Source organism: Rhinichthys klamathensis, unplaced genomic scaffold, assembly GCF_029890125.1.
Source record: "Rhinichthys klamathensis goyatoka isolate OS25496 unplaced genomic scaffold, OSU_Roscu_1.1 h1tg000067l_1, whole genome shotgun sequence".
NCBI classification, from domain to species: domain Eukaryota; kingdom Metazoa; phylum Chordata; class Actinopteri; order Cypriniformes; family Leuciscidae; genus Rhinichthys; species Rhinichthys klamathensis.
The window spans coordinates 342,864-365,748 of NW_026606610.1; the positions used below are offsets into that span (position 1 = coordinate 342,864).

At 40.2% G+C, this 22,885-nt stretch overlaps 3 protein-coding genes across 4 annotated transcripts; 2 read left to right on the plus strand and 1 right to left on the minus strand.

Moving 5' to 3' along the window:
- Nucleotides 1-179: 179 nt before the first annotated feature.
- Nucleotides 180-22,783, plus strand: cunh6orf62 (chromosome unknown C6orf62 homolog). 2 transcript variants are annotated; one of them, XR_008807054.1, is made up of 6 exons: nucleotides 180-1,706; nucleotides 1,794-1,970; nucleotides 2,119-2,244; nucleotides 2,486-2,620; nucleotides 4,000-4,808; nucleotides 22,405-22,783. XR_008807054.1 is itself a non-coding variant. In XM_056250077.1 (5 exons), exons 1-5 carry the CDS (start codon nucleotides 1,578-1,580, stop codon nucleotides 4,123-4,125), a joined length of 693 nt encoding a protein of 230 aa, XP_056106052.1. In that variant the 5' UTR covers nucleotides 180-1,577; the 3' UTR covers nucleotides 4,126-5,273. The 2 variants fall into 2 exon arrangements, 1 of the variants encoding a protein (XP_056106052.1); XM_056250077.1 differs by lacking the exon at nucleotides 22,405-22,783 and having other exon boundaries at nucleotides 4,000-5,273.
- On the minus strand, nucleotides 5,287-7,186 carry acot13 (acyl-CoA thioesterase 13). The gene is made up of 3 exons (XM_056250080.1): nucleotides 7,037-7,186; nucleotides 6,729-6,913; nucleotides 5,287-5,506 (listed from the first exon to the last, which is right to left on the minus strand). The coding sequence occupies exons 1-3, from the start codon at nucleotides 7,118-7,120 to the stop codon at nucleotides 5,350-5,352; spliced, it is 426 nt and encodes a 141-aa protein (XP_056106055.1). The 5' UTR covers nucleotides 7,121-7,186; the 3' UTR covers nucleotides 5,287-5,349.
- On the plus strand, nucleotides 10,096-11,281 carry LOC130084659 (tyrosyl-DNA phosphodiesterase 2-like). The gene is made up of 4 exons (XM_056250047.1): nucleotides 10,096-10,275; nucleotides 10,402-10,568; nucleotides 11,007-11,173; nucleotides 11,256-11,281. The coding sequence occupies exons 1-4, from the start codon at nucleotides 10,270-10,272 to the stop codon at nucleotides 11,279-11,281; spliced, it is 366 nt and encodes a 121-aa protein (XP_056106022.1). The 5' UTR covers nucleotides 10,096-10,269.
- Nucleotides 22,784-22,885: the final 102 nt, after the last annotated feature.

Genomic DNA, 22,885 nt, shown 5'->3' on the forward strand with positions numbered 1-22,885 from the left:
GTATTTGAGACATATTGTGCAAAAAAACAAACAAACTGAAATACACTCTCGTGACACGTTTAAAGAAAACGTGTCTCAACACTCCTCGCTACATAAATCCATAGACAGTATAAGAAAGCATAAATCCAGCTGACAGCAGCCCGCGCTCCTCCTCTGTCACATGTGCACAGCTGCGTGACGCGCATCGGCCATTTTGAGTTGTTTGTTTCAGCGAGGACCGCTTGTTATTTTCCAGACAAACGCAGAACAAAGGGCCGAAACAGTCGAAAGAATCGCTCGAAAGACATTTCACCCTTTTCTTCCATCATTATGGGTCCACCGCGATGCAGATCTCGCCGTCTGTTACCTGAGAGAACGGAGGATTTCGGTCGGTTTGTCAGTTTATCTTGACATGGCATATACGGGTGTGTGACGACTGTGGAAAAGCTCGAAAACAAACGGAGACCATCAAGCTAAACCTCAGCCGAGGATTGATTCATCCGGGGCGGGTTTTTGTACTGAGATCGATGTATTAAGACGTGCTAGGATTGTTTGCAGTACTTGCTCGGATCAAAACGGGCTTGAAAGACAACTCGAGAATAAAAAATGGAGAGAAACAATAGTTAGCTAGTTAGCCAGCCACTCATCGAAGCCAGTCTCTGCTAGCATAGCGATAACAAAAAACAGGCAAACACAAAATGTAACAGTCGGTTTATTGATGATAACTAGCTTTGAATGCTCTCGTAGAACTCATAACTTACTGGTTAGAAAAGAAATGTAGCTCCCTTTAACCAGGTTATCAGTCGGTGGCGTGTGTGTATTCAGCTTAGCTAGCATTAGTTTGCTAGCCAGCCACAAAATAAAAGCCTCACAATGAAACTCAACCGTGGCAGGAGAGCTCGTGGGCCCATTTTATGCCCTTAAACCCCAAGATGTCTAGCAAACTCTGTGTTCTTACTCCGTGCCAAGATCTCATGGCGTCTGCATTTCTCTGCCATGGTTGTCTTTCTCACCTGTCATTCAGATGTGCTTTTATGAGACCGTTTATACAAAGACATGGATACAAGCTAGAGTCAATACTGGAAGAGACTTTCCAAAGTCAAATCTCTTGGTCAGCTTTTTAGATAACTTTAAGTAAGGTTTATTAATCTAAAACCAGGGATCTTTCCCTTCACACGGACTCGCACACACAAAAAAAATGGGTTTTCAGTGTAGCAGGCATTTGTGTTTTCTGTCCTTTATTCAGTAATACAACACAGTTTCTCATCTAAAAAAAAATACTAATTGATCAGGTCGTGTTATATGAGTGGTTTCTTTTAGTTTACGTAGCCTTGGCTTGATTGTTTTAAAAAAAAAATGGTGTAACTCATCAACTTAGACAAGTGTAAAATTACTTGGCCCAAGTGCACTACCCGGATTAAAAATGACTTGATTTGATTTCACTAACTTTGTTATTTAATTCAAATTAGTATGTACTGCTGGTAGTGCTTGGTTATAGCTTCTTTAGTTTTTAAAAGGGTTTGAAAACCACATATGCTACAGTCAAGAAAATAAAAAGCGAAAAAGTCTGCGTTAGGAAAATCTTACTGTCCGTAACAATGGGGGACCCAAATTCTCGCCGGAATCAAACTAGAAACCGACTCCGCGCCCAGATACGGAAGAAACGAGAATCTCTGGCCGATCAGTTCGACTTCAAGATCTACATTGCCTTTGTATTTAAGGAAAAGGTACGTTGACTGATTCTGTATGAAACCAAGAAATGATTTGGGAATGGACTGCTATTTTTCTAATATGCCCTTCTACCACTTTTACAGAAAAAGAAGTCTGCACTCTTCGAAGTAGCTGAGGTGGTACCTGTGATGACAAACAACTATGAGGAGAATATCCTTAAAGGCGTGAAGGGAACGAGCTACTCCTTAGAGAGTTCTTTAGAACTTCTCCAGAAAGATGTGGTGCAGTTACACGCTCCTCGTTACCAGTCAATGCGTAGAGTAAGTATTGACTCTCAACATTTTTGAAGATTGTTGCTGTCGGCAGCATTGCGATCGGAATGGTCCGTCTTATCTAAAAATCCATGTGTCATGTCGTTCGAGGTCACTTTCTGTTTCACATCTCACTGATGTTTCTAAATCTGTACAGGATGTGATAGGTTGTACCCAGGAGATGGACTTTATCCTTTGGCCCCGCAATGATATTGAGAAGATTGTCTGTCTCCTGTTCTCCAGATGGAAAGGGGCTGAAGATGAACCATTCAGGCCTGTTCAGGTATAACTCGTTCATTCCTGGCGCTTGCTTCTTATTAATCATACTTGGGGTTACATGCTTGTTCAAACCCTTGACGCCAAGTATTCAACTTTAGCACATGCGCCATTTGCACTATGGACATGAGAGGTACATAAAACCTTAAGTCTTGTTGGGGAAATATTACAAATCCACGTACAAGTTTAATGCTGTAAATGTAAATCAGACTCCATTTAGTTATATTTACTTTCTAACATTCCCATAGGCCAAGTTCGAGTTTCATCACGGAGACTATGAAAAGCAGTTTTTGCATGCTGTTGGTCGGAAGGACAAGGCTGGGATGGTTATGAACAACCCCAGTCAGTCTGTCTTTCTCTTCATGGACAGACAGCACTTACAGGTTGGTTCATTAAAACATGAAGTATAAAGGTATATATTTTTTGTATTATTATTGTTTGTTTGGTTGTACATGCTAATTTTCTCTTTTTACATTTAGATTATCTGTGCCATCAGCTCACATAGTGATTTTAAAGATTATTAAAGACAAGTAAACACAAAAAGAACAAATAAACAAATTGGCTATCACACAAATAAATACAACTGTACAAAGTTGCGATTGATGGTGTTTTAAGATTTTCAGGTACAGAAACTGTAATCAAATGTAAAATAACACTGCATTTTATCAATAAAATATGTATTATATAGGCAAAGGTTATTCAGTCAAGAACAGCGAGTGAATTTTCTCTTTCTTTTGTTATTTGGTTAACATTATTATAGAGACGACAGAAGCAGGTAACTTGAGCTGCATGGATCAATATAATGTCATACGTTTTCTTTGTCAACTGTTTACATTCACATAAGACATAACCAACGCGTTTACGAGGATATTTGACCGTTTGAGTGCAAAAATATAAGAACTCCTTTCATTATCGCGCAATATTCAGTTTGGGAGGTGGCTTTCTGTGCGCACTTTTTGGATGCGTCGTGTAGCATAGAAAACAACGCATGGGTCTTCTTTCGCTTGAATGATTTAAATTAAGTAACTAAACACCACTCAAAGGAATCAATAAGAGGAATAAAATTTTCAATTTAAGAAGTATCTGATTCCTGACCTTAAGCGTTTAATTCCAGATTGGAATCGATTTTCTATTCCCAACCCTATTTATAGACAAAAAAATATTAAGTAATTTCTTGGTCATCGTTGTTGGTCAGAGTTTTGATATCAGTGAATTCCTCATAATTACACAACTTTATAATACCCTAATGTTTACTGTATAATATTTAATAACCTACTTTAATTTTAGTAAGTCATTTTTTGTTATTGCCAATAACCAATAAATAACTGATTGACTTGTCAGTATTGGCTAGAATTTTAATACAAGTTAATCCCTAATAATTATACACCTTATTAGTGGTCCACCGATATAGTTTTTTTTATGGCCGATGCCGATATCTTAGAGAGCTGGGTGGCCGATATAAAGCCTATATATATATATATATATATATATATATATATATATATACACATATATACTTTTATATATATTTTTTATCAATATTTAATAAATTATATATAAATTAGAAAACAAATCTTTAAAATAAACATGCTATTAGGTCGACCACTACACCCTATAGCAACCTATTATTTACTATATTTAAAAGTGTAATTTATTGTCTTGTCAGTATTAGCCAGAATTTTAGTGAATCCCATCTTATATCCTAATATTTACTGCAATAATACAGTATTTATTAATAACCTTCTTTTTTTTTCCTTCACAGACTCCAAAAGCCAAGCTTACAGTTTTCAAGTTGTGCAGCCTCTGTCTCTACCTGCCACAGGATCAGCTTACCTGTTGGGGGGTTGGAGACATCGAGGACCACCTCCGCCCATACATGCCTGACTAGGAGAAGCGCACGGAAGACGCCCCTCAAGGCCTCGAAGCAAGTTGTCCATATCTACTCATCCCTCAGTTGAATAGAATTGAACTTGTGCTTGGAACTCTCCTTTTTGTTAACCACTCATTTTCATCTTGAGATTAATTTAGCTCTTCTTTTTTTTATCCCTCCCTCGACCAATCTTGGTTTGGCTCATCCCATCTCCCCTCTCTTTGATTTTTATTTGAACCTGCATGAACATTGATTTTGAGTGGTTCTCTTGGAGCTGCACCGTCAACAATACCAGTCACCGAAGGAACTCTTTATGTTAAGGCAACAAAACAAAAAATAAAAAACGAGAGCGAGAAAAAAGGAAACCAATGACAGATGTCTCTCACATGTGATCTAGTGTTGGACTGGCTAAACATCAGTGTCATGAGGGATAGTTAACATGTCTGTTATATTGAGTAGGGATTTCCTGAGTAATGACAATCAGTGACAGAGGACAGAAGAGCCTGGGTAGTCTTCCTCAAAAGGCTTCTATTACAAGGTGTACAATACTTAACTCATTTGGTGTAGGCATTGCTTCTCATTCAGTTACTGCCTTAGTTTTTGCTGGACATTTTAATTTGAGTGTCATTCCTTGCCTATAATATGACAAACCTTGTTTGTTTTTATAATTTCTGGAGTAATGGTGCCTGATGATGGCGGAGGTGCGGTGTGATGTATATCTAGGATGGTTGACAAACTGTCAGGTGGGGGAATTCTGAAGCTGTTCTTTACTTGGGGTGGTAATAGTCACCAATTGAGCAATTCCTGCACTATACATACAAGCTACTGATACCAGATGTAATCATTGGTGGTGGAAATGTGATGGGAGACTAATGTTCAAGCTTGTACCTAATGAGAAATTTCATGGAGAAACTTGAAATGGATCATTATGGATTTGTTTTTCTTTTCTAGACCACCCGGTTCTGAGAGTACTAAATATTGCAGTGCTTGGGACTTGGTATCTGTAAGCCATCCTTGTCTGTTCGTATGGCATAAAATCATTACTTTTTCTCCCCTTTTGAAATTCTAAGTTCACATTGAAGGGGAAGGTGGGTCTTTGTCTTTATTTTGATGTACCCATTGTTTGAATAATTCTGTTGAAATAAACACTGTTGAACATATCTTAACCACAGTGCAAAATACTTTTATGCTGGACTTTTTATTATATACCATAAAGAACTACATAATTTACAGGGCACATAATCAGCTACCAAGGTGTTTAGTGTGTCTACCCTGAGCAATGAGTTTTCCGTTCGCCTTGTTGGTGAGATCCACGGTTGCAAATGCCAAAGTCCTTCCTTGTTTTAAAACCTGCGCAGTGATCAGGATGTCTTCTCCAATTTTAGCTGCATTCATGTATCTGTTATTTAGAAAGGAAACAAATAAGTGTTAGATGATGAATGGAAGTAATTTAATTTTTAATGGAGACAGGGACTACTTTTTATCCTATTTTCTATTATTTCACTTTTATTCCAAGTTAATACCTTTTAAAGCCTCAGCTACACCATTATTAGCAAGGGAATAAAATACATGTTGACCTTTGTGACAATCTGACAAAATGTCACATTTGGAACTTACCATTTAACAACATCATAAGAATTTTCAAAACCAATTATTGTTATAAATTAATTGTAGAAATGAAAAATACCCATATTCAGACCAAATAGACCAACTTTTCAGCTAAAATCTACATTTGAATGACATAGTTTGCCATTGTGGTTTTATTGTTTTCACGTTATCCAACAGTTGTTACAAAATATTAAATAATATTGAAATTATAGTTTGGGAAACATAATTTTAAAAAAAAATCTAATTTAAAGACTGTTTTGAGCTAGATATAAAAACCCAACATTCAAACCACTTCATTTATGTAACTAGACTATAACAACATGCTGTTATTATATTTAGAATTGGTAATATTTTAGTTTAGGGTCCAATTCTCACTATTAACTAGTTGCTTAATAGTATGCATAACATGTCTGTTTATTAGTACTTATAAAGCACGTCAATGCCTATTCTGCATGACCATATTCTACATCGCTTAAAAGGGAAGTTCACACAAAAATGACAATTCTGTCATAATAATAATACTATGGAAATCAATGGGGCCCATCAACTGTTTGTTGACTGACCTCATTCAAAATATATTTTGTGTTCAGCAGAAGAAAGAAATTCATACATGATTGGAACAACTTGAGAGTGAGTAGCCTAAATGATGACCATTTTCATTTTTGGGTGAACTAACGTTATACCTTGGCTTTAATCCTACCCAATACCTAAACTTAACTACTTTACTAACTATTAATAAGCAGTAGGTATAGGTTTACTGAGGCAAAAGTCATAGTCAATAGTGAGAATTGGAACCATTATCTAAAGTGACCTTAGAATTATCTTTTTTATACTCCATTTTTTAATTTGTAGCTTTATTTAATTTGCCGAAAACAATTCGTTTTAGTTAACCATATCTCAGGTTTCAGCATAGCTTACATATAGCCCTCGCTGAAGGTATTCCCTATACATGACACCGTAACAAATACTTTAATGATCATGTACATAGTGACACAAACTACCCAAGAGCTCACGTTATGTTCATGTCCACGCTGACTCCAGGAGCTCCTCTCTCAGTGTACATGATGGCAGTAGTAGAGATCACATCCACCAGTGTGGCTGTCAGTCCTCCGTGAAGAGTGCCTCCTCTGTTAGTGTGTTCCTCCTCCACCTTCATCTCACACACCACTTTCCCAGGGGTTGCAGACAGTATTTCAACCTGGTCACAATATGAACTGCTCATTATGTTGTTTACTGCAGTGTGAACTGATCAGAGTGGTTTGCATATCAATGTGTGGTTTGTCGAGGAGAATCGCTGAATTTAACAAAGACACTAACTTACCTTACTTAAAACCCGATCAAATCCAGGACAATCCACCATCACTCTCATGATCTCTTTTAGTGATTTTAGCGACAACGAAACCATTGCTGCTAATGCAAATACCAAAACACAGTAAAGGACAAGTTCACTCTGGTGGAATATTTGAAAGGTTGCCTACATGTTATACAAAATAAGAGTTCTAATACTTTAAGAGGTTAAGGCATTTTGGAGTCCTCCACTAACGAGAAGAAATGAACATTTTCACTACACTGTTCTAAATAGGTAAACAAAAAGTAAAGATTTAATCAACCAAAAATAGTTTTAGAAGCTAAGACATACCAGAGCCCGTCTAACTATTAGACATTCTCTGGACATACCGTTCGGCTGTGAGGACTTTTATTATGAAATAATGGATCGGGTCTTTTCAATGAAAAGGGCTCATGCCCCTGCCCCTTTTGTCTCAATGTATTGTGCCCTTTTCTGATAATTGTAAATAATAATAATAATAATAAATATTATAAATATTATAATAAATAACAATACACTTACACACCCTTGCCACTAACAATAATAATACAAACAAATATTATATAAAAAAAAATGTTTGGCGGAGAAGTGATAGGCGGAGTTTCCTTTGCAGGCTTGCAGCGCCTCATACGCATTTAACGGTGCTGGGGACTGGTACGCACTACGCAGCAGTTCAAACGAGCAGCAGGTAACGTTGAAGTTAATACAGAAAATTACATTTATCCTACCATCAACATGCTACTCTAAAAGTTGCGGCAGCATGCGAGTTATTCTTAACTATAATAAAAGTATAATCGATTTTAGACGCAGTCGAGTGACAAACTGTCATTCGTTTTTATCCAAGGAATAAAAGTGCAAGGGAAAGTATGCTACATTTAGTTAAATTAAATCTTAAGTCCATGTCCAACTCTAAATTGGAACTTATCTTTGATTTCACAGTAACGCTTTACAATAAGGTTCATTTGTTCATTACTCATGTATGAACTAACATGAACTAACCATGAGCAACACATTTGTCACAGTCAGTGCATTAACTAATGATAACAAATAAATTAATATTAACTAAAATTAATAAATGCTGTAGAAGTGCAGTTCATTATTAGCTAATGTTAACAAATTTAACTAATGAAACCTTATTGTAAAGTGTTACTGATTCATGACACTGTCTTTCATACATATAATACATAACTTACATTCAATTTACAACATCAATAAAACTAAAAATTAATTGTCCATTATTACCTTCTTGATTCTCACTGTTTTGTTTGGTAAAGTAAATAATATTTAGTAATATTATCATAATTTCCCTATTTTCATTTGATGTGTTATGCATTCTAATAATTGTATCAACATATTTTCTTAGATGCCAATGAAAGAAAGAAGAAAAAAAATCAAGGAACATTAAGTAATTAATAAAACCACAACAGACAGACGGGTACTGCTTTATACAGGTGATTTATTTAATAAATAATTACATTTAAATTATGTAAAAACAATACAATTAATTGATATTTGAAGTAGGGATGCACGATGATATCGGGACAACATCGGTATCGGCCGATAAAAGCTTAAAATGACCATCATCGGCATCAGCCGATATGAATATTTCTGCCGATGAGTCTTGCCGATAGGGTGGCGTGTTTCCTATGCGCACGTGACGACCGTGAACGAAGCATGAGCGCCAGCAACTTAAAACTTCCAACTAGGGGTGTGCCGTGCGTCTCACGGTTTTTGATCGTGGACGATTAAAATGTCTCCACGATCTGCTTTTGAAGAAAAATCATAGTATCGTGCATTCTATCAGTTCAATTCTGGCGCCTTCAGTTCATCTCAACATACTGTACAACGCGACGTACATTCACATCACATCACATGTAAACGCAGAGGTAGAGTTACACTCACGGGACACTGCAATTCACAAAAGTTCATTGTTTGCATGTGCGTCAAAGTCTTGCTAGGTAAACATGTCATTCACGTGCTGATGCGCTGTTCTAACATCCGCTTTTCTGAGCGCGTTACACCCGACGCTCACAGGAACTAAAGCTGTCACAGCGCCTGCATACTGGACTAATCTTTCGAGTCTTATTGCGCTGATACTGTCAAATACACACAAGGTTTACATAAACAAAGTTGGTTATGTCTAAAGTGAAAGCAAACAGAGAAAATCTGCTTGTCAAATGCGTGTATATTAGACGCGTCGCGTTACTCGCGTGCAGTTCTTAAAGAGACAGTAATAATATTCTGCCGCTTGTCTTTAAAGAGATACTACTGCACCCAGAAATAAAAATTCTGTCTATCTAATGTTGTTTCAAACCTGGATTCATTTCTTTCTTCTGCTTAAATATACTATGGAAGTCACTGGAGTATAGCAACTGTTTGGTTAGCCACATTCTTCCAAATAACTTTTATAATTTCAACAGAAGAAAGAAACTTGAGAGAGTAAATGATGACAATTTAAATTTTTGGGAGAACTATCCCGTTAATGTTAATAAAACAACAAAACACAGAGGAAATCACTCACTGCTCTTGACTGAGAACATTAATAGAAGCTTTAATAAGCTTTTTTTGCACTTAAAAAAAAATACAAATATATCGATATCGGTATCGGCATCGGGCAAAATTAGTTTGAAAATATCGGCATATTGAATATCGGCCAAAATCCTATATCGTGCATCCCTAATTTGAAGTAATAATTTGTTTTTTTAGTGCCCTTTTTGGTCCCTCCGCCCCTGCCCCTGAGGAGGTCTGTGCACGCCACTGCATTTGATCAATATATTATCCGTACATGGAAAGTTAAGAGAATTGCTTAATCGTTTTTGAAACAACTGTTCGAAATAACAACCGCAGTTAAATTCTTCCGGAAACCATCTTTAAACAATGCAAATTCTTCGGTTAAAAAGATGCAACGTTTACTGTGAAAATGAAGTTTATAGTACTTTGAGGTCGTGATAATAGTGACGTGTATAAAGTAGTTCCAGCGACCAAAAGCACATCGATATATTTTCCGTATTCTCCGGGATCCACCCGGAATGTTTTTGTAGTTGTACTACACCATCATATCCCGCCGTTATATTCAACTACGAACATGTCCAGCACTGTAATGTCAGGTAACCACAAGGATCAACCAATGTCTGCTTTAGAGGAAACAGGACGAGTCTTTGCGATCAGTTTGCCTCTGTCTCTGGATCGGATAGTGCACGTGTTATCTAGCAGAAAATGAATGGGACATGGAGGTATGTCTATATTACTGCACCTTATAAACTCACTTTATGGGTAAAGTTTCCCATTAAGCCATTAGATTGAGTATAGCATGTGTAATTAACGAGGTTCTTGTTTATTTATTTGTGTGTCCCTGCCAGAGAGCCTTGAACTCTTTCTTTGAAGCTCATATGGATTCAGTCTTTGATGTTGAAGACGCAGAAGAAACTAAATATGTGCCTGGGAATAAGAGAAAGGGGGTGAATTCTTCTGACACTGCTGATACTTCTGGAACAAAGAAGAAATTTAAGACGGATAAGGTGGATTGGTAATGGTCACTAAGATACTATTAATTAGAAAACTTAATTTACTCTGGAAATAGTTTAATTAAAAGTATAAAGTCACCATGAAATAATTTTTTTGCAGTATTTATTATCTGTTATCTATCTGTGCACATTATTATTATTATTTTTAATGTTTGCCTATGTAACTTTTAATCAAAATAACCTCCCCTCCCTCTTGCACAACGTGTTTACTGTTGCAAGGGTGGGATCAACCTGTCACTCACATGACATCACAGCAGTAGCAAACCATAACCATCAAACGATCCAATCAATTCCTGAATTTCCAGATGGATAAAATTAAGTCCCGCCCTACATTTTTTCTTTTTCCATGGAAGAAAAGACTATCGCAATTTGTTTAATGCTGACTTTGTTTCTTTCTTCTTGTTTTTTTTTTCCAAATTTTTTTTTTTTTTTTTTTGCAGCATTGACTTGACAGCAGAGGAACCCACTTGCTCCAGCAGTGTGAATTTGAAGAAAAGTCCATCTGAAAGTGATGTAACCAAATCTGATGCTGAGGACAGCAAGCTCTCCATCATCAGCTGGAATGTGGATGGTTTGGACACATTAAGTCTTAGAGAGCATGCCCGGGGTTATTATTGGATTATTATTGTATGTTTTGGATTATTATTGTATGTTTGGTTGTACATTCTAATTTCCTCTTTTACATTTAGATTATCTGTGCCATCAGCTAACATAGTGATTTTAAAGATTAAGATTATTAAAGACAAGTAAACACAAAAAGAACAGATAAAAAATTAGCCCGTTTTTTGTCCGTTTACATTTAGCTGACGATTTTATCCAAAGCGACTTATAATTGCTATATATATGTCAGAGGTTGCATGCATGCCTCTGGAGCAACTAGGGGTTTAGTGTCTTGCTCAGGGACACATTGGTGTCTCACAGTGGATTTGAACCCGGGTCTCTCACACCAAAGACATGTGTCTTATCCATTGCGCCATCACCACCCTGTTTGAGTGCAGTACATTTTTTCATGATTGTTTACACACATTTTCTGAAAGAATGCCTCATATTCTCAGAACTCCACACACAAATCAAAAAAAGACACACAATGGGCAAAACCCCTCAATTCTCCTGCAAAATGAAACTTTACATTCAAAACAATGTTATTTCTTCTCAAAATGGTATTTTGTTTTCAAATGACACACACAAACCATCATATGAATAGACATTTATAAGAACCAGTTGAACACTGATGTGCTCAATGTAAAACACTATGATGAATGTAAAACACTTCTTCTCCATTCATCATAATGACTTAGGCCTTTTTTTGGTTCAGTGTTACACTTACTACAGACAGTACATACATAAGTGTGTTGTAAAATATTTGAGAATATTGTTTTTATATTTTATACACACAAATACACGGTAACAAATATATTTTATTTTTCCCACAAAAACAATGTACACAGTGTACATCTTATTCCCAACCAACACAAAGTTGCACATACACTACATACAAAACAACAGAAGAATTTACTGTACACAGTTACAGTAAAAAAAAAAATGTTTCCAATGTTGGCATCCATTGCTCCATTAAAGAGCTCACCTGTTGCCCTTTTATGCTAAAGCTCTGATTGCTAATTGTAAAACTGTGTGATGGGTGTTTGCCCTTGTGATGAGTCAGTGTGCATATTTGAATGGCAGTGTGTTTCTTGTGAAAACAAGATATTTTCTGCATGAAAATTGTGCCAAAAGCAGAGAATTGTGTGTAGTGTTTTGAAAAAAGTGTGTTTTAGAACTGCAATTTGAGTGTAAAACAGGAATTGTGCTTGTAGTTTAGAAGAATTGGTTCAGGGGGTTGGTGCATGAGTTACATGTTGTGGTCATTGTGAATTTGTGTGTAAACAATTGAGAAAAACTGTAAAATCCACTCAAAGGAATCGGCAAGGGGAATCAAATTTTATAACAAGTATCTGATTCCTGACCTTAAGCATCCAATTCCAGATTGGAATCGATTTTCGATTCCCAACCCTATTTATAGACAAAAATATAAAGTAATTTCTTGGTCATCGTTGTTGGTCAGAGTTTTAATATCAGTGAATTCCTCATAACTTATTATAATAGCCTAATGCTTACTGTATAATATTTAACCCTCTACTGCATGGTGTTGCCATATGGCAACATACTCTTTGTGTTCATTTCATTGCCAATGTTTCTTTAAGAAAACATTCTCGTATTTTTTGTTGGAATGAGAAGACCTTAGTTTAGCCAATGATGTGCTTTGGTTCCCTTTCGAACGGTCACTTCGTATTGCGTAGCTATATGCAGTGGGGGGGTGGGGGTGGGGGACTCCTTTTCCTCGATTTACTGAAGCCTTTATGTAAAGCGCATTTGCAGCTGCACCGCAGAACATGAGCGTCTGGCTCGCTCATAGGCTGCGCTGCGGCAACTGCATATCCAATGGCGCGGGCACAGGGGACGACTGATGTAATTGTCCTCTTAACCATCAGGAATCAACGAGAAGAAGAAAGGTCCACACGTGACAATGTTTATTTTAGTACATCACCACCAATAACACTACAAAAAGAATCGTGTAAAATCCAGTAAACCCTGAGATTATTATTGTGACATTAGAACAAAATATGTGGATATAAAAACGTATGTAGGATGTAGGCTATACAACTCAATTAACGATCTTTTAAATATTTTATTATTTCACTAAACATTTAATTAAGTTTAATGGACATTTTATAAAACATGGAACTTTATTTTTATTAAAATGGCTTATGTTTGCTATAGGCTCATTTTGTAAATGTAAGAAACTAATTTAAGACGCACAAACTGGGTGCCGATGCGGTGAGACATACATGCTCGGCCAGATTCGGCTCGAAGTCGTTCATCTTTGGATGCGCCGTCGCGCGCGATGTTACAAAAAGTGCCGTGCACACCACCAGGCGAAATGGGGTCTTGCGCACCCAACGCGCACGACCGCCCACACCGCAATTACGTCATTTTTGCCGCGCGCACCTTCGCGCTCGTGCGGACGCGTCGAGTATAAACAAGGCTTGAGGCCTTTCGGGACCTGCGAAGCGCCACGGACTTGGCCTTGAGAGCTACCAAGGCCACAGCACAGGCTATCGGGAGGAATATGGCGAGTTTGGTCATGCTCGAGCGCCACCTCTGGCTTACCCTCACTGACATTAAGGACGCGGAGAGAACGAGGTTCCTCGACGCCCCAGTATCCAGTACCGGCCTCTTCGGCCCGGCGGTGAAGGGGTTCTCGGAGAGATACACTGAGGCACAGAAAGCGTCCCAGGCCATGCGTCACTTCTTGCCTAAACGCTCTAGCTCGGCGTTGAGTGCTCACAAGCTAGCCCCGTCGACGCCTCGGCCAACAAAGCCCGCGAAACAGGCCTCTCAGCCCCGCCCTGCGGCTGATGCCCAGCGGCAGCCGAGAGCAACCAAGCACTTCCCGCTTCCCCGACGCCAAGGCCCGAGACCAAGCGCCGCGCCCCACTCAGCGCCGCCAAAGTCGTCCTAGCTCGCAGAGGAAAGAGAGAGGGCACGGGTCCCACACTAGCCGGACCACCCTCGAAGAAGCCAAGAAAACTTCCCACAGCCCCCTGTTCAGTTCAGGCGGCTGGGGATTTTATTACTGCAAACAGGCCCGCAACAGTAAGCGCGTTCTTGCAAACAAACGCCGTTTTCACGGCGACCCAAATAAAGCACAAAAAGAGCATGTTTCACAAACACAACACATGGGTTCACGGTCCCCCTTCATCAGGCGGCCCCTCCCCCGTTGTAATACTGACTTCCCCACACGCGAACGCTTGTATAGTCAGTCCAATACTCAATGTTTGCAAAAATCACAATATAAGGGTATCAGGTCCCCCTGCATTAGGCGACCAGCCCCAATCTGTGTGTCAAGCCCTAGCCACACGGGTTCTAGCCTGGCAAGCTATCCCCGGTGTGTCGAGTTGGGTCATAAACACTATAAAACGAGGTTACTCGCTCCAATTCGCTCGCAGACCCCCAAAATTTCAGGCGGGTCTTGAGACTTCGGTGAGAAGCAACGTGGGTCACGTGCTTCGCACCGAAGTACAGAATCTTTTAGCAAAAGGGGCGATAGAATTAGTCCCCCCCGCGCTAAAACATATGGGTTTTTACAGCCGCTATTTTCTGATTCCGAAAAAAGACGGCGGTCTCAGACCCATTCTAGATTTGAGACATTTGAACAAAGCTCTCATGAGGCGGCCGTTCAAAATGTTAACTATCAAACATATCCTCGCGCAAGTGCGCCCGGGGGATTGGTTTGTCACAATGGATCTGAAAGATGCTTACTTTCACATTCAAATAAATCCTCGTCACAGGCCATTCTTGAGATTCGCCTTCGAGGGCCAGGCTCATCAATACACCGTTCTGCCGTTCGGTCTATCTTTGGCACCCCGCACATTCACGAAGTGTGTGGATGCAGCGCTTTCTCCTCTGAGACATCAGGGAGTGCGCGTGTTGAATTATCTCGACGACTGGCTGGTGCTGGCACAGTCGAGAATCGAGCTATTAGCTCACAGGGATTTGATTCTCGGCCATCTAAAATGCCTGGGTTTCACAATCAATGTTTCAAAAAGCAAACTAACCCCCAGCCAGAGCGTGATCTTTCTGGGCACAGTTTTAGACTCGAGAGCTATGACAGCGCGACTCACACCAGAGCGCGCACTCTCAGTGCGAGCGCTTGCAGGCACTTTCAGCGCGCCACTGAAGAAATTTCAGAAACTGCTTGGTCTCATGACAGAAGCATCGCCAGTACTCCGCTTGGGATTAATGCGCATGCGCCCGCTGCAGCATTGGCTGAAACGCCGTGTGCCAACTCACGCATGGCAGTCAGGCAACTTGCGCGTTATGGTGAATCACGGTTGTTTAAGAACGCTGATTCCCTGGCGGGCTCAGAACTGGTACCACAAGGGGGTGACAACGGGAACAATTTCCAGGAGGAAAGTGGTTCTTACAGATGCGTCCAACCTGGGTTGGGAAGCGCTGCACGAGGGCATGCCTGCATCCGGCCTCTGGTCGAGCACGGAGCAGAGCTTACATATCAACTGTCTGGAGATGAAAGCAGTTGGGTTGGCCCTGAAGGCATTTCTGTCAAACCTCAGAGGTCACCATGTTTTAGTCCGCACAGACAATATGTCAGTGGTGGCCTACATAAATCGCCAGAGGGGCATCAGGTCAGGAAACCTGCATGCGATGGCGAGAGACCTCCTCTTATGGGCACAAACCAACCTGAGCTCTCTGAGGGCAGCGCATATCCCAGGCGTCCAGAATGTGGGCGCGGATATGCTCTCACGGGGCAACACTCCCCTCGGCGAGTGGTCCCTGAACCCACAGATGGTCAGTCTGATATGGAAGGTGTTTGGAGAGGCCGAAATAGACCTTTTCGCCTCGAGAATCAACACCCACTGCAAATTGTTCTTCTCGAAGAACAGGGACGCGCTGGCCCATGTCTGGCCCAACCGTCCCCTTTATGCCTTTCCCCCCGTTTCAATGATTCCACAAGTCATCAAACGGGTCAGAGAGAGCAGGTGCCCAGTCCTTCTGGTGGCCCCTCTCTGGAAAACCAGACCGTGGTTCCCGGAACTGTTTCAGTTATCGGACACAATCCCATGGCCTGTCCCACTGAGGAAAGACCTCCTCACACAGGCGAATGGGACACTGTGGCATCCGAGACCCGATTTATGGGACCTCCATGTTTGGCCCCTCAACGGGTACCAAAGGTCCTTCCTGAGAAGGTCCTAAGCACCATATCTGAAGCCAGGGCCCCTTCGACTCTGTGCCTTTATGCTTCAAAATGGTCGGGTTTTTCCAGCTGGTGCTCGGAAAATCAGGCTGACCCAGAGTCATGTGAGATATCTGTGGTTCTCTCATTCTTACAGGAGCTGCTGGATACGGGTCGCTCCCCGTCCACGCTCAAAGAATGAGCTGTGTTCTGGTGGCTGGCCAGTCACTGGGAAGAAACGACCTGGTCGTGAAATTCCTTAAAGGTGCTTAGGAGAATGAACCCCTCCAGACCTCCGTCTGTGCCGTCTTTGGACCTCTCCACGGTCCTGGGGGCTCTGAAAGGTCCGCCTTTTGAACCGCTCCAATCGGTTGATCTAAAACCTCTCTCGCTGAAGACCGCTCTCCTTATGGCGTTGGCATCTATCAAGCGAGTGGGAGATCTGCAGGCGCTCTCTGTGAGCCCTGCATGTTTGGAGTTGGGTCCGGATGGCTCCAGAGTCATCCTCAAGCCCAGACATGGTTACGTTCCTAAAGTGCTCTCAACACCATTCAGAGCACAGGTGGTGACGTTATCAGCCCTCCCTCCTTCTGCAGAGGATGGAGAGGTTAATCTTCTCTGCCCTGTCAGAGCGCTGAGAATCTATCTGGAGCGTTCTGCGTCTTTTAGACAATCAGAACAGCTTTTTGTCTGCTTTGGTGGTAGATCCAAGGGGGATCCAGTCACTAAGCAAAGACTGTCTAGATGGATAGTGGATGCTATTTCTATGCCTTATACCGCAGCGGGTCAAGTTTGCCCTATAGGCATCAGGGCCCATTCGACCAGAGGTATGGCCTCGTCATGGGCTTGGTCATCTGGCATTCCCATCAGGGATATTTGTGATGCGGCCGGCTGGTCCTCGCCTTCCACATTTATGAATTTCCATAATATGGAAGTGCCTTCCCTGCAGGCGAAGGTGCTTTCGGTATGATTAAGACCCGTCGGTGGCTGGTCTTGTCATATATTACTGTGCACAATCACATTCACATATATATAAAACCCGCTTTGGCCGGTTATATTCCATACATATATAAACCCGCTTTGGCCGGTTATAATTATATATATAAACCCACTTGACTGGTGGTATGTTCATATACTAATAACCCCGACAGGGTCTGGGTTCATTGGTGTAGTAGGTTGGGTTATTACTAACTGAGGTGTACAATTTAGACCTGACGGTGTCTGGTCTATTTATACATAATTATGCGGTTATGGCTTGTTCTGTATGCTCAGGGGTCCTGAGTTGCAGTAGCAGCCAGTTATCCAGTGCAGCGTTTTGCATGGCGTCCCCACTGCGTTTAGCTACGCAATACGAAGTGACCGTTCGAAAGGGAACTACTCGGTTACTCACGTAACCTCAGTTCCCTGAGTTAGGGAACGAGTATTGCATAGCCAGCCGCACTATAGTAACATGGCAAGTTGTTACTTCAGTCGTTAAACCTGCTATAATGGCGAATTCGGGGACTATTATAGTCTGAGGACACGCCCCCTAGGCGGGCTCTGACGTGTATGACGCAGAGTGATCTCATTGGTCGCACGTCAGAGGTGCCCGCGCCATTGGACATGCAGTTGCCGCAGCGCAGCCTATGAGCGAGCCAGACGCTCATGTTCTGCTGTGCAGCTGCAAATGCGCTTTACATAAAGGCTTCAGTAAATCGAGGAAAAGGAGTTTCCCTTCCCACTGCGTATAGCTACGCAATACTCGTTCCCTAACTCAGGGAACTGAGGTTACGTGAGTAACCGAGTAGTTAAGTCACATGACATGCACATTTTTTTGTGGCGCGATTTTTGACAGACTGCTGTCTCTTGTCGGTAGTTGCTGAAAGCAATCTAAAACGTCAGTAACAAACAAGGACCATCCCATATCACATACACAAAAAAAAATCAAAACATCACCTCAGTTAAGTTATGATGACATATTCACCAAAAAAAAAAGTTTTTATGAAATCAGTTTTTGGTAAATCGATCAAATGTCTGTGTTGCCAAGCAGCAACACTGTGCAATAGTGGAATGACATTATTGCAAAAGTTTAGCTAGCTAGACAGGTCAGCTGCAATCTGTTAAGCTGTAGCAATAACAACATTTTGTCAGGTGTGGTGGAGGTGAAAGGAGCGAGGACTCAGGTGCAGAGATGATGGGTTCTTTAATGATAATAAGAAAACAAAAATACAAACAAAACTACCCCGTAGGGGAAAACAAATGACTTGGCTGACTTGACACAAGGGGTAACACACCAGGTACATGCAACAACAAAACAGCACAGGACTGCAAACACAGGGAGAATAAATAGGGAGACCAAACAAAGGAGGTAACGAGGGAGGACAGGTGGTGCAAATGAATCAATCAGGTAATGAGGGAGGACAGGTGGGGCAAACAAATCAATAATCAGGTAACAAGATGGGAGGGGCTAGACAATCAACAGGAGAGCACATGGCACAAGGAAACATACATGACAAGCCATGTGCTCACACCAAACGTGACTTGAACACAAGCACATGGCCAGTAAAACCAATCACCAGCCATGTGCTCACACAAAACGAGACATGAACACGCAGCTAATGAAAACTCATAAGCCACGTGTTCACACAAAACATGACAACATGAAAGCACACAGCTAGTGTAAAACACAAGCTGTGTGCTACACAGCACAAGACACGAAAGCACATGAAACAAGGCACAGACAAGATAAAACAGGTGTGTCAGGGCTCTGTCACAAAACCAAGAGATAGACTAGACAGAAGTGACAGAACCCTGACACATTAATGCTAGTGATATAATGTTGATTAGTCATAGGTTAAGGACTGCCAATATGGAAAGCTGTTTGAACTTTGATTAATTTCCAGGATATGAATTCTTGATATCTATAATTGTATTTTCACTAGTAAAATGTCACCATAGGCTGCCATTCAAAATCAATTGTTGATATCAAGAATTGATTACTTACTATATCAATCATTTCTTTGTTAGTAAATATGTGAATTCCTGATATCAATAATTCAAATGTCACTAGTTGAAATGTGTATTCTTGATATCAACAATTGAATTGCTACCAGTAAAAAAATCATTTTTGATATCTGAAATCTGATATCAATATTATTTTAGATATCTAAAATGTCTAAAATTCTTACTAGTAACAATCACATTCATGGTATCAGAAATTAACATTGTCACTAATGAAAATTAAATTATTGATAGCAAAAATTGCCATTGTTATAGTAGAAATCTAATTCCCTATATCAAAAACTATCATTTTAACTAGTAAAAATGTAATTGTTGATATTAAGAATTAGTATCCTGGAAATTAATAAAAGTTAAAATGGCTTGTCATACTGCCAATGCATTTGTAGGCTAATATGGAAAAAAAATCAAATTTAAATGGCTTTTTTTTTTCTAAAAAAAAATTCCACTGTTGTATGTTGTTGCCGTATGGCAACATATCATAAAGGACCTTAAAATAAATAAAAAATCAAATTATCTTTTTACAGCACTTCTAGTTAAGCCATTCTAAGAAAATAAAAAGAGTCAAATATTTTTTCTATAGGTCTATCATAATGCGTACGGTAGAGGGTTAATAACATACTTTTTTAATTTTAACAAATTATTTTTTATTGGCAACAATAACCAATAAAAAACTGATTGACTTGTCTGTATTGGCCAGAAGTTTAATACAAGTTTATCCCTAATAATTATACACCTTATAATAACATATTATTTACTATATGTGACCCTGGATGACAAAACCAGTCATATGGGTCATTTTTTTTAAATTGAGATTTATACATCACATGAAAGCTGAATAAATAAGCTGTATGGTTGATGTATGGTTTGTTAGGATAGGACAATATTTGGCCGAGATACAACTATGTGAAAATCTGGTATCTGAGGGTGCAAAAAAAATCGAAACATTTAGAAAATCGCCTTTAAAGTTGTCCATTTATGTTTGCGATTGTGCTGCATTCACTCACAAAAATAAATGTTTTATACATTTACGGTTGGAAATTTACAAAATAACTTCATGGAACATGATCTTTATTTAATATCCTAATGATTTTTGGCATAAAAGAAAAATGTATAATTTTGACCCATACAATGTATTGTTGGCTATTCCCACAAATATACCCGTGCTACTTAAGACTGGTTTTGTGATCGAGGGTCACATATATTTAAAAGTGTAATTTATTGTCTTGTCAGTATTGGACAGAATTTTAGTGAATCCCATCTTGTACCCAAATATTAACTGCATAATACAGTATTTATTAATAACCTTTTTTTCTTCTTCACAGACTCCAAAAGCCTAGCTTACAGTTTTCAAGTTGTGCAGCCTCTGTCTCTACCTGCCACAGGATCAGCTTACCTGTTGGGGGGTTGGAGACATCGAGGACCACCTCCGCCCATACATGCCTGACTAGGAGAAGCGCACGGAAGACGCCCCTCAAGGCCTCGAAGCAAGTTGTCCATATCTACTCATCCCTCAGTTGAATAGAATTGAACTTGTGCTTGGAACTCTCCTTTTTATTAACCACTCATTTTCATCTTGAGATTAATTTAGCTCTTTTTTTATTTTTTTTTTATCCCTCCCTCGACCAATCTTGGTTTGGCTCATCCCATCTTCTCTCTTTGATCAGTTTTTATTTGAACCTGCATGAACATTGGTTTTGAGTGGTTCTCTTGGAGCTGCACCATCAACAATACCAGTCACCGAAAGAACTCTTTGGGCCCTATCTTGCACCCGGCGCAAATGACTTTGTACACTGACCCATGTATCATTCCTATTTTGCACCCGCGCAAAGCGGACTTTTCCCTCCACAGACACACGTCGGTTAACTAAGAAATACACTTGCGCTCCCCGGGGCGGTTCAGCGCAAAGAGGAGGCGTGTTCCGACGCAAACTTTCCCTCATGCTATTTTGCTGTTCTATAAAACAATTGCGCCACTGACCAGAAAAAACCTAGTCTAAAGTCAGTGGGGCGATGCGCGTTGTTCATAATGCTATTTTAAGCGCGCATGCTTGGCCATAATGTTGCGGGTGCACAACGCGCATACACTTTGATTCTCTCATCAACACAGATGCAGCAGTTTTTATTTGTGCAAATCATACATTATAACAAGGAAAAATATTAACACATGAGGTAAATCATTGTGGTGTCCATGAAGATTTAAAAAATGTAGTTTTTTTCCTCCCACGCCTGTTTAAGCGACGCTGATTTGGGTGGGTTTCTCCCATCCCCATACAACGTCACTTCTCTGTCTTTCACGGTCCTGACAAGAACGTCGGTCTCCTCGGCTGTGAACCGCTCCTGGCGCGCGCCTGGTAAATCCGCCGTTATAATAGCAATCCGCCATGCAACATGTGCACCTGCTCTTAAAGGGAATGTGAGATGACGCTCTGATTGGTTTATTTCACGTTACGCCCAAACCACACCTATGAATAATGAAGCTACTTCAGACCAACCCCTTTTAGATTTGCGCCAGGCGCAAGAGGCATTCATCCCGCCGGGAAAATAGCAACTGTGATGTTTAGTGCATGCAAGTTTTAATAAATCACGGAGACACTGGTTTCATGCGACTTGCTGTTTTACTGAACTTTGTTATTCCCCCCACATGCACTATCACATCACAGCAACAGCGCCGGGATCCGCCCACAAAGTTACTTGCGCTTTGACACTTGCGTTTCAGATCGTTAAAATAGGGCCCTTTATGTTAAGGCAACAAAACAAAAAATAAAAACAAGAGCGAGCAAAAAGGAAACCTATGACAGATGTTGCTCACATGTGATCTAGTGTTGGACTGGCTTTAACATCAGTGTCATGAGGGATAGTTAACATGTCTGTTATATTGAGTAGGGATTTCCTAGGTAATGACAATCAGTGACAGAGGACAGAAGAGGTTTGGTTTAGGCATTGCTTCACATTCAGTTACTGCCTTAGTTTTTGCTGGACATTTTAATTTGAGTGTCATTCCTTGCCAAATGTCAAATCTATGACAAATCTTTTTCTTTTTTAAAAAAAATATAATTTCTGGAGTAATGGTGCCTGATGGGGGCGGAGGTGCGGTGTGATGTATATCTAGGATGGTTGACATAAACTGTCAGGTGGGGGAATTCTGAAGCTGTTCTTTACTTGGGGTGGTAATAGTCACCAATTGAGCAATTCCTGCACTATACATACAAGCTACTGATACCAGATGTAATCATTGGTGGTGGAAATGTGATGGGAAACTAATGTTCAAGCTTATGTACCTAATGAGAAATTTCATGGAGAAACTTGAAATGGATCATTGTGGATTTGTTTTTCTTTTCTAGACCACCCGGTTCTGAGAGTACTAAATATTGCAGTGCTTGGGACTTGGTATCTGTAAGCCATCCTTGTCTGTTCGTATGGCATAAAATCATTACTTTTTCTCCCCTTTTGACACTTAAGTTCACATTGAAGGGGAAGGTGGGTTTTTGTCTTCATTTTGATTTACCCATTGTTTGAATAATTCTGTTAAAAATATACACTGTTTGTTTGGAAGTTTTCCTCTCTGTCC

Excerpts from the sequence above, each read along its gene's own strand:
- cunh6orf62 (XM_056250077.1), top strand. The coding sequence starts at position 1,578 with ATGGGGGACCCAAATTCTCGCCGGAATCAAACTAGAAACCGACTCCGC. Across the intron at positions 1,707-1,793 it reads CCTTTGTATTTAAGGAAAAG|AAAAAGAAGTCTGCACTCTT; the intron begins GTACGTTGACTG and ends CCACTTTTACAG. Across the intron at positions 1,971-2,118 it reads GTTACCAGTCAATGCGTAGA|GATGTGATAGGTTGTACCCA; the intron begins GTAAGTATTGAC and ends AAATCTGTACAG.
- acot13 (XM_056250080.1), bottom strand. The coding sequence starts at position 7,120 with ATGGTTTCGTTGTCGCTAAAATCACTAAAAGAGATCATGAGAGTGATG. Across the intron at positions 6,914-7,036 it reads TTGATCGGGTTTTAAGTAAG|GTTGAAATACTGTCTGCAAC; the intron begins GTAAGTTAGTGT and ends TATTGTGACCAG. Across the intron at positions 5,507-6,728 it reads AGCGTGGACATGAACATAAC|ATACATGAATGCAGCTAAAA; the intron begins GTGAGCTCTTGG and ends TCTAAATAACAG.
- LOC130084659 (XM_056250047.1), top strand. Across the intron at positions 10,569-11,006 it reads AAGACGGATAAGGTGGATTG|CATTGACTTGACAGCAGAGG; the intron begins GTAATGGTCACT and ends TTTTTTTTGCAG. Across the intron at positions 11,174-11,255 it reads TCTTAGAGAGCATGCCCGGG|ATTATCTGTGCCATCAGCTA; the intron begins GTTATTATTGGA and ends TTTTACATTTAG.